The sequence below is a fragment of the Scyliorhinus canicula genome, chromosome 4, assembly GCF_902713615.1.
Source record: "Scyliorhinus canicula chromosome 4, sScyCan1.1, whole genome shotgun sequence".
Classification (NCBI taxonomy): Eukaryota; Metazoa; Chordata; class Chondrichthyes; order Carcharhiniformes; family Scyliorhinidae; genus Scyliorhinus; species Scyliorhinus canicula.
In genome coordinates this window covers 83,201,100-83,219,806 of record NC_052149.1, presented here as the reverse complement: position 1 = coordinate 83,219,806, position 18,707 = coordinate 83,201,100, and the positions used below count along the sequence as shown (strand labels likewise).

Sequence of the window (18,707 nt, the reverse complement as noted above, 5' to 3'; positions counted from 1 at the left end):
CTGAGCTACGGTGGATAAATCTCTCTCTGTTCAAGATTCATTCCATTGGGTTCGAGACATTCCTATTATTTAAAAGATGACTGAATCTTTCAATTATTTTCGCTTTATTACAAGTCTTTGACTATTGTCTTCCCATCACGCAAAAGACTTCTCCATGTCGAATAGATTAAACTGTTCTCTTGCAGGTTTTTAGGACATTTCCAAATGACTCTGAAGAATATTTTCTCAATCCCCTTACAAAATATCCAGATCACATGATGCATTCTTTGCCTAATGTCCCTGCATATTGAACCAGTGCACATGTTGCATATTTTTTCATCCATGACTTTGGATCTACCACTGAATTGAATACAACACTGTAAATCGCAAACTGATGAGTCAATTCATATGGGGGGTTTCTATCAAAAATGTGAACACGGGATTTGAAAATCAGAAAGTTGACAGAAAACAATTGGTGTGCATACAGGAATAACATTTTAAATGTGGGTTTCTTTTGTCTGAAAGGAATATATATTTCTTACAAATTATGTACTAATTCTTTAAATGCTCTCCATTGATTGTCTACATCATTTTTTTAGCTTTCCAATCCATCTTAGCCAACAAATCCCTCATAATTGCATAGATTGCTTTACTTCAATTTAAGACACGAGTTTTGGGATTTAATAAATCACTTTCAGACTCAGTGTAAAATTCGATCATATTATGGTAGCACTGCAAGCTTATGCTGGTGGTCAGTTTTGAAGCCTAGGCATCGCTTTGTTTTCCCCCATGTAAATGTCTTGTGTTGATTGATTGATTTTTGAATAATGAAATGAAATAAAATAGAACATAGAACATAGAACAGTACAGCACAGAACAGGCCCTTCGGCCCTCAATGTTGTGCCGAGCCATGATCACCCTACTCAACCCACGTATCCACCCTATTCCTGTAACCCAATAATCCCCCCCTTAACCTTACTTTTATTAGGACACTACGGGCAATTTAGCATGGCCAATCCACCTAACCCGCACATCTTTGGACTGTGGGAGGAAACCGGAGCACCCGGAGGAAACCCACGCACACAGGGGGAGGACGTGCAGACTCCACACAGACAGTGACCCAGCCGGGAATCGAACCTGGGACCCTGGAGCTGTGAAGCATTTATGCTAACCACCATGCTACCCTGCTGCCCCTCTAAATGAAAATCGCTTATTGTCACGAGTAGGCTTCAATGAAGTTACTGTGAAAAGCCCCTAGTCGCCACATTCCAGCGCCTGTTCGGGGAGCCTTTTGCTAAATCTCCATATCTTTTTATTAAGACAGTAAAACATATATACAAGGCCAGATGGTACAAATACTATTTTTGTGTTGATGTTTCCTGTTAATTGCCCCCACAAGTAAGTGGCTGATAAGTTCCAATCTATCCCCAGTCCAGCTGGCTGCCCTTCCTAAGCTAAACCATGTGAAGGCCCACACAGTGTTAATGTGGGACTGAGTACAGCTCTACCCACACAGTGATGCAAGAAGGCAGATGACCCAGACTTGGGGTTAGTGTAGTGTTGAGCTCTTTAGACCTAAACATGGAGATAGCTCCTTTCCTATACCCTTTACTGTGTATATGTATATAGTTAAAAGTAGTTTAAAAATATGTTGATGCTACTACAGAAAACTACTGCATTGGAGCTATCAGTAGTGACAAAGAAATGCATTAAAATGTAGATTCTGAACACAAGAGTCGGGCAAAGAAGTAAGCAATTGAAAGAACAGCTAATTGTCCTTCAAGATCAAATTCAAGCATATTACAAAACCCTTCAGTAACATGATGAAATAAAGATTACCTTTGAACAACAGAATGGCAGGACAACAGAACAAGCTCCCTGACTCACTGGTAAATTATAAGAAAATTCATGATGAAGTGAGCTTTGCAAAGAAAAGGAAAACCTGTTGAAGGACCTTCACACACTACAAGCATCCCTCAAATCTGAATTTGTTCCTCTGGAACATTACGAAGTGAGACAAAATGAATTTAATGCAAACTCTGGAAGAACTGAGGAACCAGTTTTCAGAGAAGACTCTGAAATCTTCAATATTCTGGGAAGAACTTGAGGTGCAGTAAAAGAACTGTGCTGAAGGAAGAAGTTGCACATTTGGACGGAACCTTGGAAAAACATTACATTCCCAAAGAGGTATACAAAGAGATGAAAATCCAGAACATGAAATGGCAAGCAAAGGTAGAAAGTTCTTACTAAAGAGTGTTGAGGTGTTTCAAAAACAATTGACAGATGTACAAATACAGAATGAGAGTTTGAAGGTTAGCATGGAGGAATTATACTCTGCCAAGAAAAGGCTGTCCAGTGTGGGGAATCAAATTTTGAATGCCAAAAATGAGTTTGTTAAGGAAAAACAAGAGCTGATGGAAACACTGAATGCTGCTAATAGAGAATACAACACTTGAAAGAGGACTTAAAAAACTTAAATGATAAACTTGTACAAATAAAGTCAACAAAGATAGACCTTCAATTAAAACTCAATGAATTTCTAGCATAAGTTGTCCCTAGTCAACATAGTGAGAAATGCTGAGAATCACTGAGGTACGGCAGTAAACAGATCTTTAAGCTGATGTATGCCATTGTAACTAGCCTTTCACTCTCCTGAGCAGGGATGCTTGCATAGTCCTGAATCTCCTCCAGATGGTGGAGGATGTTAAAACTACCACTGTCATATAGCCAGCTAGAACAGCACAATCCTGAGTCCTCAAACACTAAGAAGCATTCAGACTCGGATTTCACATCAATCTGTCTCCTCTCCTTACAGAACAAGGTTTTCCATATCATTCCAAGCCCTGGAAAGTCCCAATGGTCAGACTAACCTACCATCCACGAGATTACCATGACATCTCCAGTAAAAGTAATATCAGAGATTGATCAACAGTCTGAGAAACCTCTACCTCCAGCTAAGACGATGGTGCAGCTGGTTGACAGAGCAGCCACTGTGCACACATTCCAACATACAGGTAGTATGCCACAGCCACAAATGATACTGGAACTGGATACCAGCCTCTCACCATCGTCAACAAAACACAAAGTTGAGCATCCAATCGCCACAGGAACACTTCCTCAGCCTCCCAGAGGGCATTTAGCTGAGAAATAAGAAGAAAAAGCCAAGGAGACACATACCATGTACGTCTACCCGGCAAGAAGCGATCGAGAGCTTTACGATCCCAGTTGATGTTATAACTGGACATGAAGATCCCAGAATGGAAACTGGGACTCAAAAGACTATAGAGCGGAATTCTCCGCTCCCGGCAAAAATCGGGAGGGCCGTCGTGAACTCGGCCGAGTTTCACGATGGCCTCGGAGGCCGCTCCTCGCCCCCTGTTCTCCCCTCCCGGAGGAGCTAGGAGCGGCGCTCCATAACTCTCGGCCGCGGGGGCGTCACGCCAAGAATGACACGGCCGGCGCGCCTAATGACGTCAGCCGCACATGCGCAGGTTGGCCGGCTCCAACCCGCGCATGCGCGGCTGACGTCATGACACTGACGGCACGAACCCGCGCATGCGCGGTGGCCGTCTTTCCCCTCAGCCGCCCCGCAAGTAGTGCGTCTGATCTGGACGCCGGCCCGACGGTCGGTGGGCACCGATTGCGGGCCTGTCCCCTCCTGAGCACAGTCATGGTGCTCTTGCCCCAAACCGCCCCCTTGAAGCCCCAAATGGGCATCTGGCGCCCGTTTCACGACGGCAGCGACCAGGTGTATTTGCCGCCGTCGTGAAACGGTCGTGAACTGCCGGCCGCTCGGCCCATTGGGGGTCGGAGAATCGCCAGTCGCCGTGAAAAAGTGAGCGGCGATTCTTCCGAGCGGGGGGGGGGAATCGCGGGGGGCCCTCCTGCGATTCTCCCACGCCGCTTGGGGAGCGGAGAGTTCCGCCCTTTTACTTTTAAAAAAAATAAATTGTGAAGAAACCGAGTTACAGGACCACTGATTAATTTTAACAAGAAGAAAGAAAACATTTATTAAAGATGAAAAGGTGGATTATTATACAATACTGCTTCAATCTACCTATATCTTAAATAATTATCCACAGATTTTAAGATTAACACGGATTACAAAATACATGTTAAATTACAATGATCTCATTAACACAAAAAGTCCCTTTTAAGCACACAAGATGACTGTGCAAAGATAAACTTCTCTCTCAACCCAAGTGAATATATGTGGATTTCTCCTAAAAATTCCCCCAGATGATTCCTATGCCATGAGCCATCCTTCTCAAGGGTGTCTTCCACACGAGTGATTTCAAATTCAGTCTTCAAAAGTCACAACTTCAAATCTTCTGTTAAATTCTACTTTTCCTTCACTGCTTCCATTAAGGTTTCACTTTAAGGTTTTACACCTCTCCCCACCCCTCCCTTAAGGTTTCCTTTGTCTTAAAGGCTTTTATACAAACTCTGAGGCACAGCCACTGATTTCCACAATTATTTCAAATAATGTCTCCCAAACTGTAGTAATTTCTCACAAACCTTAATGGTACTACAGATATCCTGCTGGCCTCTCACAATTTAATGCCTTTTCAAATCTCTATGGCTTTACTGAACAGTTCTGGTCCCAATTTTCTCTGTTCCGTTAACTCTAGACTTCTTGGAAACTTCTCTTCTAGTTTCCTTAACTAGCTAGACTTTAGGGTTCCAGCATCTGTTTTCTTAACCATTGCTCCATAGTATAGCTTTTCTTCTATCAAGGCTGAGGGAGATGTTCCCTTGTTAGTCTGCTAAAACCTTCTAGATGAGCTGTGAGTTACCTTCTCTCTGACTACCCATTTCCAACTGCAAACAAATTCAGCTGAACGCGAACATTTCCCGACCTTACAAAGCCCCAGTTGCTAAGCAACAACTGCTGGTTTACTTACCCTGCATGTTGAAGCCCCCTCCAAGCACAACAGGATCACAGGTGGAATTAAAACCAATCCCCACACATACAAACACCTTTGTCCAGCATGAATCTAACAATATTTATTATCCTTCCAGGCACAGATACATTAAAGTTAACTCACTTAAAACTGAACCTTATTTCTAATGTTTACCAATACAAATATAATTCCCTTATAACTACTTTTATTTTCCTAATAAGAGTAACAGCAAACATGGATCAACACAACAGCCAAACCAATCAACATGGTTCAATATAAAGCAATGGAAGTAAATATTAAAACATGCCCAAATGCCAGTCCTACATCCAATCCAACAGTAAGAACCAGAACCAACAGAACCTACCACCCTCTCGATAGAACAGTGAATGAGATGTGGAAGGCTTATAAGGCCTCCAGACTGAACGTCTATCTTCAAGGACATGAATGGGGGAGATGGGTAGTATGAATCATAGAATTATCATAGAATTTACAGTGCAGAGGCGGCCATTCGGCCCATCAAGTCTGCACCGGCTCTTGGAAAGAGCACCCTACCCAAGTCCAAAACCTCCACCCTATCCTCATAACCAAGTAACCCCACCCAACACTAAGGGCAATTTTGGACACTAAGGGCAATTTATCATGACCAATCCACCTAACCTGCACATCTTTGGACTGTGGGAGGAAACCGGAGCACCCGGAGGAAACCCACGCACACACGGGGAGGACATGCAGACTCCGCACAGACAGTGACCCAAGCCGGGAATCGAACCTGGGACCTTGGAGCTGTGAAGCAATTGTGCTATCCACAATGCTACCGTGCTGCCCGAATGTTGTTAATGTTACTATAGTGACAGCAATAATGATGGAATAGCATTAGGACTAATAATGATGTAAGACATAAAGTGAACTAGTGTAAGTCTAAACCCATGGGATAAAGACTGGGTCTTGCAATTAACAGTCAATGTGGGCATGTGTACAACACCACCAATACAGTGATGTAAGAATACACACAGCTCAGGCAGAGGGTCAGTATGATGTTGAGCAATAACATATTAAGACATAGAGATGGAGATAGCTCCTTTCCTGTAACCTTTACTGTATAGTTACAAGTAGTTAAGAAAGATTTGGTGTTAACTTAGTAAAGGCTAGGAAGATTTTTTTTTTAAGAAACAGTTTCTGTAACCAACACCTTCTCAACAGCTCCTACCTTCCTTGCACCATCTGGCTCCTTTTCCCTTTAAAGTCTTGGTGCAGTAAATTCCATACAGTTCTCTTTCCCTCTTGTTTCCCCTGCTAAGGGTTTCTTACAACAGCCTTCAGAACTAGAGGTTTATTTTCACCCTAGATTGAATTATTGAAGGCAACTTTCTCCACAGTGGACAAGATCCAACTACTAACCTTTGCTGGTCTTGTCACCGTTTTACCATAAAGAAGTTTTCAGTACTTCTAATGTACAGTGAGCTGTGACCAGGATGAGGGTGGGTCAGAACAAGTAGGGAGTCTTTAAAGAACATTGGCAGAATTGAGGCTGCAGGAGACAGCAAAAATGGTCAGTGAACTGACAATGAAATAACTGTGAGGAGGTTAGGTGCAATGACAGGCTAGAGTCGGTGGTCTGACACAGTCTAGGCTCGTATCTCAAATGAAGCAAATTGTCTCCAGCCAAAGGTAACAATTTGCTCCTATGAAATATATAAATGAAAGTAAAAATATTTATCTCGCTCCAGCTGAAAGGAAATGAAGATGGAAGGAACTCCAGCAACCAAAGGACAGGGTGGTGGGGTTGGGTGGGGGGGGGGGGGGGGGGGGGGGGGGCGAGGGCGGTGATGCTCCTTTCTACCATCTCGTAATCGGTGCTTGTAACTGAGTTCCCATTCATAGAATTCATAGAATTTACAGTGCAGAAGGAGACCATTTGGCCCATTGAGTCTGCACCAGCTCTTGGAAAGAGCACCCTACCCAAGGTCAACACCTCCACCCTATCCCCATAACCCAGTAACACCACCCAACACTAAGGGCAATTTTGGACACTATGGGCAATTTATCATGGCCAATCCACCTAACCTGCACATCTTTGGACTGTGGGAGGAAACCGGAGCACCCGGAGGAAACCCACGCACACACGGGGAGGATGTGCAGACTCCGCACAGACAGTGACCCAAGCCGGAATTGAACCTGGGACCCTGGAGCTGTGAAGCAATTGTGCTATCCACAATGCTACCGTGCTGCCCACACATTATTCAAAACAGTTATTTTCTTTTTTTCAATATTTGTATTAAAGGCATTTAATATATATATACTCAGAATACAGAATATCAGAAGAACACATCAACCCAACCAACAACCACAACCCTTCAACACCCCCCTGACACCAGTCCCCCACCACGTCCCACCTTCCCCATTTTAACCCCCTTACCTCATACCCAAGCCCCCCAATCTCCCTTGAAGATATCAATGAACAGTTTCCACCTCCAGATGAACCTCTCTACTGACCCTCGCAGATCGAACTTGACCTTCTCCAACCTCCGGAATTCTGCCAGGTCACTCACCCACATCGCTGCCTTCGGCAGCTCCATGTCCCCCCACTAGCCCAACAAAATCTGTGTCCAGGATATCAGGGAGGCAATAGCCAATCAAAATCCTTCTGGTTTAAATCTTGCAATGGAGTCCCGGGTCTTCCACCACCCCAAATATCGTCACCTCCGGACTCTGAACCATTCCCACATCCAGACACCACGTCCAAGAACCCCTGCCAGAACTCTTTCATTCTTGGACATGCCCAAAACATATGGACATGATTTACGCCCCCCCGCACCACCCACACCTGTCCTCCTCCCTTGCAAAGAACCTGCTGACCTTTGCAACTGTAAAGCAGTTCTTTTAAATATATTTGCTTCCTCATGACCGGTCCATGTATTGCGCCTCTGTGTTGAGCTGTTGTTTGCTCTGTGGGTGCCTTTAGAGGTTTACTCACTTTTCCAACTTCTTCCATCGGGCAGGAGATTCAGAAGTCTGAGAACACGCACGGACAGACTCAAAAACAGCTTCTTCCCCACTGTCACCAGACTCCTAAATGACCCTCTTATTTTTTTTTTTTAAATAATTTTTATTCACGTTTTCAACAACAAATGTTATCACAACAGAGAAAAACAATAATCCCTCCCCTTCAATACTAAAACAATAAATTAATAAGAAAAAGAAATAAGCATAAGACCATGAGAACAAACCCCCATAACGAACCCGTATCCCTCTCTCTCTCTCCCCCCCCCCGCGGTTGCTGCTGAAGTTTCTTTTTATAAATGTTATAAATGTTTTTATTGGGTTTTTGAACAAGGTATAATTACCGTTCTGTACACAGAATACAAAACATATATATATATACACATATTTAGAGGAGAAGGGCACACCCCAACATAAAAAATATATAAAATATGAGATAGAATAACTGGTGGGGTATTGTGCACCAGTTCAACAGCGGTAACTCTGTACATCTGGCAAAATTACCCACACCACGTAAGTAGGCGACTGCCTGCGGGGGGGGTGGGGGGGGAGGAGGCGGGGACTGGGGGGGGCACACACACATTTGGGTGCCGGGGAGAAAATCACAGTGTCCGATATTTGGCTGTGCTGGGTGTTGCTGTCGTCCACCCCTCCCGGAAGGGTCTCGCTGCCGTCCCACGCTCGCCCCCGCTTCTGCCGCTCCTCCCATCCCCCATCTCCATTTTCCTCGTTCCCCACTCTTGGAGGTGTCATGCACGTTTTGGCATCCCGTGCCCTCCCTCCGGCTCCTGCTTCCCTGCCCCCGACCCACCCCGCCAGCCCTCCTCTCCCATCCCCGACCCCCCCTCCATGGTTCGCCTCCCTCTCCCCAGGTTTAGCTGTCTTTCCCCCCCCCCCCCCCCCCCCCCCCGGTTCGCCCCTCCCTCCTCAGGTTTAGCCGTCCCGTCCGTTTCCCCCCCCCCCCCCGTCTATCTCTCCCCTCCATGCCCCGGCTACCTTCCCCCGATTCCCGACCATTTTCCCCTGATTCCTGGCCACCCGACTATTCTTCCTCTTGTTCATTGGCCACAAACAGGTCCCGGAACAATTGCATGAATGGCTCCCACGTTCTGTGGAAGTCGTCGTCTGACCTTTGGATGGTGAATTTGATTTTCTCCATTTGGAAAGATTCCAAGAGGTTGGACAGCCAGTCTGCAGCTCTGGGTGGTGCTGCTGACCGCCAGCCAAACAGGATTCTACGGCGGGCGATCAGGGAGGCAAAGGCAAGGGCATCCGCCCTCCTCCCCAGGAATAGATCTGGCTGGTCTGAAACCCCGAAGACCGCCACTATCGGGCATGGCTCCACCTTCATCCCCACCACTTTGGACATGGCCTTGAAGAAGGCTGTCCAGTACTCCACGAGTCTGGGGCAAGACCAGAACATATGGGCGTGGTTGGCCGGGCCTCTTTGGCACCGTTCACATCTATCCTCCACCTCCGGGAAGAACCTACTCATACGGTTTCTCGTTAAGTGGGCTCTATGTACCACTTTTAGTTGCGTCAGGCTGAGCCTTGCGCATGTGGAGGTGGAGTTGACCCTATTCAGTGCCTCGCTCCAGAGTCCCCACCCTATCTCAATCCCCAGGTCCTCCTCCCATTTCTTTCTTGTTGCGTCCAGTACGGTGTCGGCCCTTTCTACCAGTCGGTCATACATGTCGCTACAGTTCCCTTTATCTAGGACACTTGCGTCCAGTAGCTCTTCCAGTAGTGTCTGTCGTGGCGGTTGTGGGTACGTCCTTGTCTCCTTTCGTAAGAAGTTTTTGAGCTACAGATACCTTAGCTCGTTCCCCCTGGCTAGCCGAAATTTCTCTGTCAGTTCGTCCAGTGTTGCGATCCTGCCGTCTGTGTATAGGTCCCTGACTGTCAGTGTCCCTCCGTCCTGCCTCCACCTTTTGAAGGTGGCGTCAGTCAGTGCTGGTTTGAACCTATGGTTGTTGCAGATGGGAGCCTTGTCCGACATTTTGGTCAGGCCAAATTGCTGCCGCAGTTGGTTCCAGGATTGGAGGGTGGCTGTCACCACCGGGCTGCTGGAGTGTTTTTTGGGTGGGGATGGGAGTGCTGCCGTGGCGAGGGCCCGGAGGGAGGTCCCCATGCAGGAGGCCTCCTCCGCACGCACCCACTCGGCTTCTGGCTCCTGGATCCATCCCCTTACTCACTCGGCTGTTGCCGCCCAGTGGTGGAATTGTAGGTTTGGGAGGGCTAGCTCCCCCCTGGATTTTGTTTTTTGTAGGACCTTCTTTGGGATCCTAGCATTTTTACGAACGCCATGATTAGTTTGTCCAGCGCTTTGAAAAAGGCCTTAGGGATGTAGATCGGGATGGATCTAAACAGGAAGAGGAACCTGGGCAGTACGTTCATTTTGATCGTCTGGACTCTCCCCGCGAGGGAGAGTGGGAGTGTGTTCCATCTTTGCAGGTCCTTTTTTACTTCCTCCATCAGACGGGTGAGGTTCCATTTGTGGATCCCTTTCCAGTCATGGGCTATTTGGATCCCCAGGTAGCGAAATTTGAACAGCAGCCCTTTAGTGCTGCCCCCCCCCCCCTTAGTGCTGCCCCCCCCCCTCCCTTGCGGGTGTACTGAGAAGATCTCGCTTTTGCTCATGTTGAGTTTGTAGCCCGAGAAGGCTCCAAACTCTTTCCATGCTGCTCTGTGGGTCCGAGATGTAGAGGAGCAGGTCATCTGCATAGAGTGAGACTCTGTGCTCTCTGCCTCCCCTTCGGATCCCCCTCCAACTTTTTGCTGCCCTGAACGCGATAGCTAGCGGTTCGATCGCTAGGGCGAAGAGCAGCGGGGACAGTGGGCATCCTTGTCTGGTGCCCCATGCAGCTGGAAGTATTGGGAGTTGGTATTGTTGGTCTGTACGCTCGCCATGGGAGCGTTGTCTAGGAGCTTTACCCAAGAGCTGAACCCTGTTCCAAGCCCGAAAATGACCCTCTTATTGACTGTCCTCATTAACACTACACCCTGTATGCTTCATCCGATGCCAATGCTTATGTAGTTACATTGTATATCTTGTGTTGCCCTATTATGTATTTTCTTGTATTTTCTTTAATTTTGTTTAATTCCCTTTTCTTCCCATATACTGAATGATCTGTTGAGCTGCTTGCAGAAAAATACTTTTCACTGTACCTTGGTACACGTGACAATAAACAAATCCAATCCAATCCATAACAGCATCTGAGGTATGTGCATGCACTTTGGGGTGAGTCACACCAGACGGCATATTGATGAGGGAGATAGCACACCTGCAGTGAAACTGCCAGAAGTATGCAGAATAGGTAGGTGATGGTGTCAATTAGCATGCAATGCTGGTTTGCCAGTGGTGTTTCTATTTTGGAGCCTAGCACTCTGGTTAACAATATATGTTAATCAGTCTGCTGGATGCAGGATCAACAGCAGCAGGAAAAACCCCACCTCCACTCCCACCCCTTGATCACTGTTATTAAAAGTTAGTTGTTGGTTGATTTATTCTGGTAGTTGCTCCGAGACATGGTTGCACTGGTAGGCATTCCTCTGGGGGGACAGAATGACTTGGCGAATGAGCAGAGGGTACTCCGAGCAGGGCTTGCTGCTGGAACAGGGAGAAGGAGGAGAGGGATGAAGGACTCTCAGCAGCCAAACAACCTTCCCTTCCCGACCCTCAGCGACAAACAACATGTAAAGCATCTGCACCTCCATAAAGATGTTCTCACCAAAATCTGCCACTTGATGGAGCCACAGCACAACCTCAGAGAACAGCAGGGACTTCATTGCCAGTAGCAGCGAAGGTAATTATGGAAATGAACTTTTAGGCATTTCAGGCTGCATCTGGAAATTATTTCAGCATGTTGCTATTTATCATCGCTGTTGTTTAAAGGAGTCCCTAAGCTCTCTGTTCTATTGAGAGCTAATTAGATTTAATTCTCTCTTGACAGAGAGAAGGAGAAAAAGTGAGGCCAAGGATTCACTAGGATTGAAGGCGTCTCCATGGTGCAAGGTGCCATTAAATGCAAGCAGATCACTTTGTGGACACCACGGCCGGGATTCTCCCCTACCCGGCGGGGCGGGGGGTCCCGGCGTACCACTCCGGCGTCGGGCCTCCCCAAAGGTGCGGAATTCGCACGTCAGCAGTCGCTGACGCACCGGCGCATGCGCGAACCGGCGAAGGCCTTTCGGCCAGCCCCGACACCCGGCATCGGGGCTGGCCAAAAGGCCTTCGCCGGTTCGCGCATGCGCCGGTGCGTCAGCGACCGCTGACGTCACCACCAGCGCATGCGCGGTAGGGGGGTTCTCTTCTGCCTCCGCCATGGTGGAGGCCGTGGCAGCGGTGGAGGAAAAAGAGTGCACCCACGGCACTGGCCCGCCCGCCGATCGGTGGGCCCCGATCGCGGGCCAGACCACCGTGGGGGCACCCCCCCGGGGTCCGATCGCCCCGCGCCCCCCCAGAACCTCGGGGGCCCGCTCGGCGGGATTGGCCTCTCAGCGGCGGGACTTCGGCCCCATCGAGGGCCGGAGAATCGCCGCAGGGGGCACGCCGATCGGCGCGGCGCGATTCCCGCCCCCGCCAATTCCCGGGTGGCGGAGAACTCCAGCCATGGCGGGTGCGGGATTTACGGTGGCCCCGGGCGATTCTCCGACCCTGCGGGAGGTCAGAGAATTTCGACCCACGTGTGAACTCTGTTATATTGAAAGGGATTCGATATCCTTAACATCCACTGGAGTGTGACCATTGGCAGAGAATTATGCAGGTTAATGTCTGATGCCCTGACATTAGTGATGAAGCCTTCATTCTGTAGCAGTTACTGTGTCTGCTGCATTTCACCCACCACAAAAAATAAGAAAGGGTGGCTACTGAACTACAAAGACCATCAGCTAATGACTCCAGCATGCAACCCAAACACGTGTATACAGCATGTCTAAATTAAAGTTCATGTGCATTGAATCAATGCTTCTAATGCCTGATCATTCTGGAACAGTACTTGTCAGAGTGGATGGTTTCAAAATTTAAAAATGCAGCTGCTTTTTACCAGAAGCGATTTTCGTAAATGAGATTTCCAGACCTTGACTCATGGGACTTGCAAACCTCTGGGTAAAACCTAGCAGAGCTCTCTGGAGATGTCCGGTACCCTTTTGGAGGGGGTCAGGAGACTTGGATGACCAAGCTCCTCAAAGCACTAGAGAAGTACCACCAATGGTGCCAGCACAAGATCCTCCAAATCCAGTGGCAAGAAAGACTGTCCAACAGCATTGTCCTCTCCCAAATTAACATGCGCAGGCGGTAATCACTCAAAACCAGCTCCGCTGGGCAGGGCATGTTGCTTTTGTGCCTGACACCAGCATCCTAACGTGACTACACAGAACCTGGCTGCTGCAGGAGATGTCCAGGAGGACAGCGAAGGCCCTTTAGGGATGTCCTTGAAGAGGACAAATATCCCACCAACTCACGTGAGTCCCTGGCCTGTGACTGACCAAAGTGGAGAAGGTTCTTTCAGGAAGGAGGCACCAAAGATATCAAGGGACTTCATGAGGAACATGCAGAGGAGAAGCTGAGGAATCAGAGAGAGTGCGCAAACCTCCATACAACTTATGTACCTGCCTCTTCCAGCACCACCTGCCCAGCATGTGGCAGAGTCTGAAGATCATGCACTGGACTTATAAGCCATGTCAGAACCATTGAACCAGAGTGGAAGCAAGTCCTACTCGATTTGCAATATAATAATTTATTTCCTTAAAATCTCCATATGTGCCATCTTCACATAAAGTTTTGTCACCCACAGGTGCAACGTTGACATAGAGTGAGCTACAGACTGTTCTATAGGAACACAGAAAGTATATTAAAGCAGAGCTCTTCTGCACTGGCACCAGATTTCAGTCATAATACTATTTGAACATATCCCGTTCCATGAACCATTTTGGCTTTGAGGTTTTCCAATGTAATCACCTGCAGCATCACGTGCAACACTGTCAAATAAATCCCTCTGTGAAATTATATCTATTATTGTATTCAAAGTGTACCTCCTTACACTTTCGTGTATGTTGTCTCTTTAGTGTCTCTTCCACATCTCTCCTCTTCTTGGACAATTTATTTGGCTTTACCATTAACTTCTCTTCTTCAGCAGTTGCCTTTGCATCTATACTCTGACAATGTGGCAGTTCTGTTAACTCATAACTCAGATATTTTTTTAACCTTGATGGTTCGCTGCTGTAAAAACTGTGGCTCATTACCATTTAAAAAATTCTCTCAACCCTATATTTTATCTTATCTTTGGTCTTTATCCCCCTAGGTTCCCCAGTATTCACTGTTGAACCCATGGATACTATTGCTGATGCAGGCAGCACAGTGATGCTGAACTGTCAAGTCGATGGAGAACCAGTTCCCACTGTTGAGTGGTCTCGTCAAGGTTGGCCACTAATAGGAAACGACAGGATCACAATCCTATCTAACAGTTCCCTTCGACTTGCTGCTGTGCAGAAGGAGGACACATCAGAATACGAGTGTGTGGCCAGGAATCTCATGGGTTCTGTGCTAGTCAAAATCACTCTGACAGTACAAGGTATGTGCAGATGATCTTGAATGCTTTCACTAATATATATTGTTTAATATATATGTTCAAAACAGAAACTCACAGGTACCAAAAATGATTGGTCCTCCATCATCTGTATCACGGCTTTAAGGAATCGGGTCAAATACAGCCTAATGTATTCTCTGTAAAGACAGAGAAGGGATGAGAGTGTAGTTCTGGTTTTTCTCTCTCACATTCCTCTTCGATGCTGTTTGAAGGTCATTGTTGCTCGACATATAGAATCCAAGTGCAGCTCAGCTAAGGAATATTGGGGTGAAATATATTAAGCCCCAATCTAGAATCCTGAGTCCATTCTAAAATTGAATTATGGGCTTTCTTTCATTAAGTTGAGTGATTTACACCACTGCAAACTATTAGTTCACCCATCTCCAAAAATGACTTTTGGACACTTTTAACTAGTCGGGTAGATAAAGAAGAGAGAGAAGTGTAATGTACCTGTATTTCCAAAAGGCATTCAGTACGGTTAATAGGCAAGATAAGGGCTCTTGGAAAAGGAGGACTCCCGGCCAGGTCAGAAGCCTCTCTCTTGACCTTCCTGACCCGAGGTGTGTGTGTGAGAGAGAGAGAAGGGAAAAGGAGAAAAAAATAGAAAAAGAAGGGAACAAACCAAAAAACATAAACTAAACAAAAACCGGCCAGAAAAGAAATTAAAATTAAAATCTGAAGCCTGAGCCGGTGAGAACATGAGAGCAGAAGAGCAGGAGAAGCGAGAGTAACCACAGGGTAAGGAACAGCAGCGTGGAGAGAGAGACAGATGGCTGGAGGAAAGAAAAACACCAATGTGAAGGGACGGCGAGATGTAAGGAGCAGCAGCAGCGAGGGAAAAGCGCAGGAATGGCGGATGCGCAGGCAGGTGACCCCACGAGACGAGACGGGTGTTTGGGCGAGCCTGGAAGGGAACAGGACGCAGCAATCAGCACCCCCCTGCATGGGGGGAAGAGTAGAAAAACGTGTTAAATGAGGAGCTAAGCACCATAAAGGAGGCGCTCAGGTCAGAGCTCCGCAATGATGAAGGAGATTCTGGCGGAGACAACGCACAAAATGCAGCAGACCATCGAAATGAAATGAAATGAAAATGAAAATCGCTTATTGTCACGAGTAAGCTTCAATGAAGTTACTGTGAAAAGCCCCTAGTCGCCACATTCCGGCGCCTGTTAGGGGAGGCTGTTACGGGAATCGAACCGTGCTGCTGGCCTGCCTTGGTCTGCTTTCAAAGCCAGCGATTTAGCCCAGTGTGCTAAACAGCCCCTAGGGAGGCCTGGGAAGGAAAGTGGAGGCACAGGAGAGAACGATTCTGGAGTTGGAAAGGGCTGCCTTGGACCAGAGCGACAGGGTGACAGCTCTGGAAGCCGAGGTGAAAAGGTTGGTAACGTCCCGGGGAGCCTAAGAGGGAAAGTGGAGGACCAGGAAAATAGGTCCAGACCGCAGAACATTAGAATAGTGGGCCTGCCAGAGGGGATAGAGGGCAGAGACCCAACAAGCTACATCGCCAAAATGCTGGGTAAGTTAGTGGGAAGAGTGGAATTTCCAAACCCCCCAGAAATAGCACAGGTCGCTCCGACGTAAGCCCAAAGCCGGGGAGCAGCCAGAACAATTATCGCAAGGCTGCACCTGTGGTGATATGCATCACAGTAGGTACACAAGGGGTTAATGTAAATACACGTAGACTCGCTAGACACTAGAGGGAGCACCAGAGACATGATACACAGACATTCAACCAATAGGTCAGTAAGATAGGACACGACCAATGGGCATTCACGACACACACACAGGTGACACTACCACAGGAGGGCATTACACCAGCCATGATCTTCCTCTTTCCAGTGGAGACTCACAGTGAGTACACAGGGTTGATTTGAAACACATCACACCCACCACGTGGATTGTAGCAGACTGGTTCGTCAGTCTGAGTAGCTGCAGCAGGATTAACAGGAGAGTCGAATCCAACTGGGACAACACAGAATTCATCAAGAAGACCATGGCGGAAATCCCTGACCTTGACACACACCAACTGATTATGGGGGGGCGACTTTAACTGCGTGCTGGACCCTCTGACCGACCGATCAAACCCCAGAACGGGGAAAAAAATCTGGCATGGTTAGGGAGCTAGGAGCCTTCATGGAACAGATGGGGGCAGTGGACCCATGGAGGTTCCTGCACCCGGGAGAAAAGGAGTTCTCGTTCTTTTCGCAGGTGCACAAGGTATACACCCGTATCGACTTCTTTGCAGTGGGGAAATCGGTGCTTCCAGGGATCACGGGAGCGGAACATTCTGCGATCGTTATCTCCGACCACGCTCCACATTATATGGATGTGAGGTTGGAGACAGGCCGGGTCCAGCACCCCAAGTGGAGGCTGGACACGGACCTCCTGGTTGACAAGTCTTTCTGCCAAATAATATCGCGGGCCATGGGCGACTACATTAGGAACAACCAAAATGTGGAGGTCCCACCCTCCACGTTTTGGGAGGCACTGAAGGCCATGATTAGAGGAGAGATCATAGCCTACAAGGCAAGCAGAGATAGGGAAGAGAGGGTGGCCAGGCAACAGCTAGTGGACACCATTCTGGAAGTCGATAGAAAATACTCCAAGGCCCCGACCATAGGGCTGCTGGCGGAGAGGAAAAAGCTGCGAATGGACTTTAACCTGCTATCCATTAGGAAAGCAGTGTACCAACTCCACCAGACACGGGGGACTTTCTATGAACACGGAGACAAGGCTGGCCACCTATTGGCTCACTAGCTGAGAAAGCAGGCAGCCATGAGGGAAATAGCACAGGTTAAGGATAGCAGAGGCAGACTGGTAACAGACCCAAAGGAGGTCAATCAGGCATTTGAGACCTTCTACCGGGGACTGTACACCTCCGAGCCCCCCGACAGGGACACGGGGATGAAACAGTTCCTGTACAAACTGGAACTACCAGTGGTGGCGGTAGACAGACAGGGGGAGCTGGAAGCACCAAAAGACCTGGGAGAAATCATGGAGAGCATCAGCTCCATGCAGGTGGGGAAGGCACCGGGACCCGACAGGTTCCCGGCAAACTTCTGCAGAAAATTCGCACCAGACCTGGCCCCACACCTCAGGGACATGTTTACGGGCTCACTGGGAAGGCGCACCCTACCCCCCACGCTAGCGCAGGCTACAATTTCACTGATTCCCAAAAAAGACGAAGATCTGACGGAATGTGGACCTTACAGACCCATTTCACTGCTGAACGTGGATGCGAACATACTTGCAAAGGTGCTGGCCAAAAGGCTGGAGGGTTGTGTACCAGAGGCGGTCGCAGAGGACCAAACGGGCTTTGTCAAGGGTAGGCAGCTCACAGCGCACATCAGGCGGCTGCTGAATGTGATAAAGACCCCCCCTCCCCCCAGGGAGAGAACGTCAGAGGTGATCGTCCCCTGGATGCAGAAAAGGCTTCGACAGAGTCGAATGGAGCTACCTCCTCGAGGTGCTGGAACGGTTTGGGCTGGGAGCGGGATTCACCGCCTGGGTGAGGCTCCTGTACAACGCTCCCAAACCAAGTGTCTGAACTAACACCACCATCTCTGAATACTTCCAGCTACAGAGAGGAACAAGACAGGGCTGCCCCCTGTCCCCACTCTTGTTCGCGCTAGTGATCGAACCCCTGGCGATAGCCCTGCTGGACGCAAAAAGTTGGAAGGGAATCCGGAGAGGAGACAGAGAGCACAGTCTCACTCTATGCAGATGACCTGCTCCTCTATGTCTCAAAGCCACAGGAGGGACTGAAGGCAATACTGCAAATACTGAAAGAGTTTGGAACCTTCTCAGGCTACAAACTTAACCTGAGCAAAAGCGAGGCATCCCCAGTGAACCAAAACGGGGAAGGGACAGAGCTGGAGGGGCTCCCATTCAAAACGGCCCAGAACAGTTTCCGTTACCTGGGGATCCAAATAGCCAGGAACTGGACACAGATCCACAAGTGGACCCTGACCAGCCTGGTGGAGGAAGTAAGAAAAGACCTTCAAAGGTGGGTCTCATTCCCACTCTCTCTGGCGGGGAGAGTGCAGACGATCAAGATGAATGTACTGCCAAGGTTCCTCTTGTTTAGATCCATACCGATCTTCATCCCCAAGGCCTTTTTCCAAACCGTAGACAGTCTAACCATGGCGTTTGTGTAGGGGGATAAGAACCGAGAATCCCCAAACCGACACTGGAAAGAAGGAAAATCGATGGGGGCTTGGCCTTACCAAACTGACAA

The 18,707-nt window shown here is 48.2% G+C and overlaps 1 protein-coding gene across 2 annotated transcripts in view; it reads left to right on the top strand.

Moving 5' to 3' along the window:
- The window catches only part of hmcn1 (hemicentin 1), a 677,622-nt gene that overhangs the window by 587,507 nt on the left and 71,408 nt on the right, over positions 1 to 18,707 (top strand). For both annotated transcript variants that reach the window (XM_038794621.1, XM_038794624.1), the window contains exon 87: positions 14,186 to 14,455. In XM_038794621.1, coding sequence (XP_038650549.1) covers positions 14,186 to 14,455 — 270 coding nt within the window. The remainder of the gene's footprint in view (positions 1 to 14,185; positions 14,456 to 18,707) is intronic.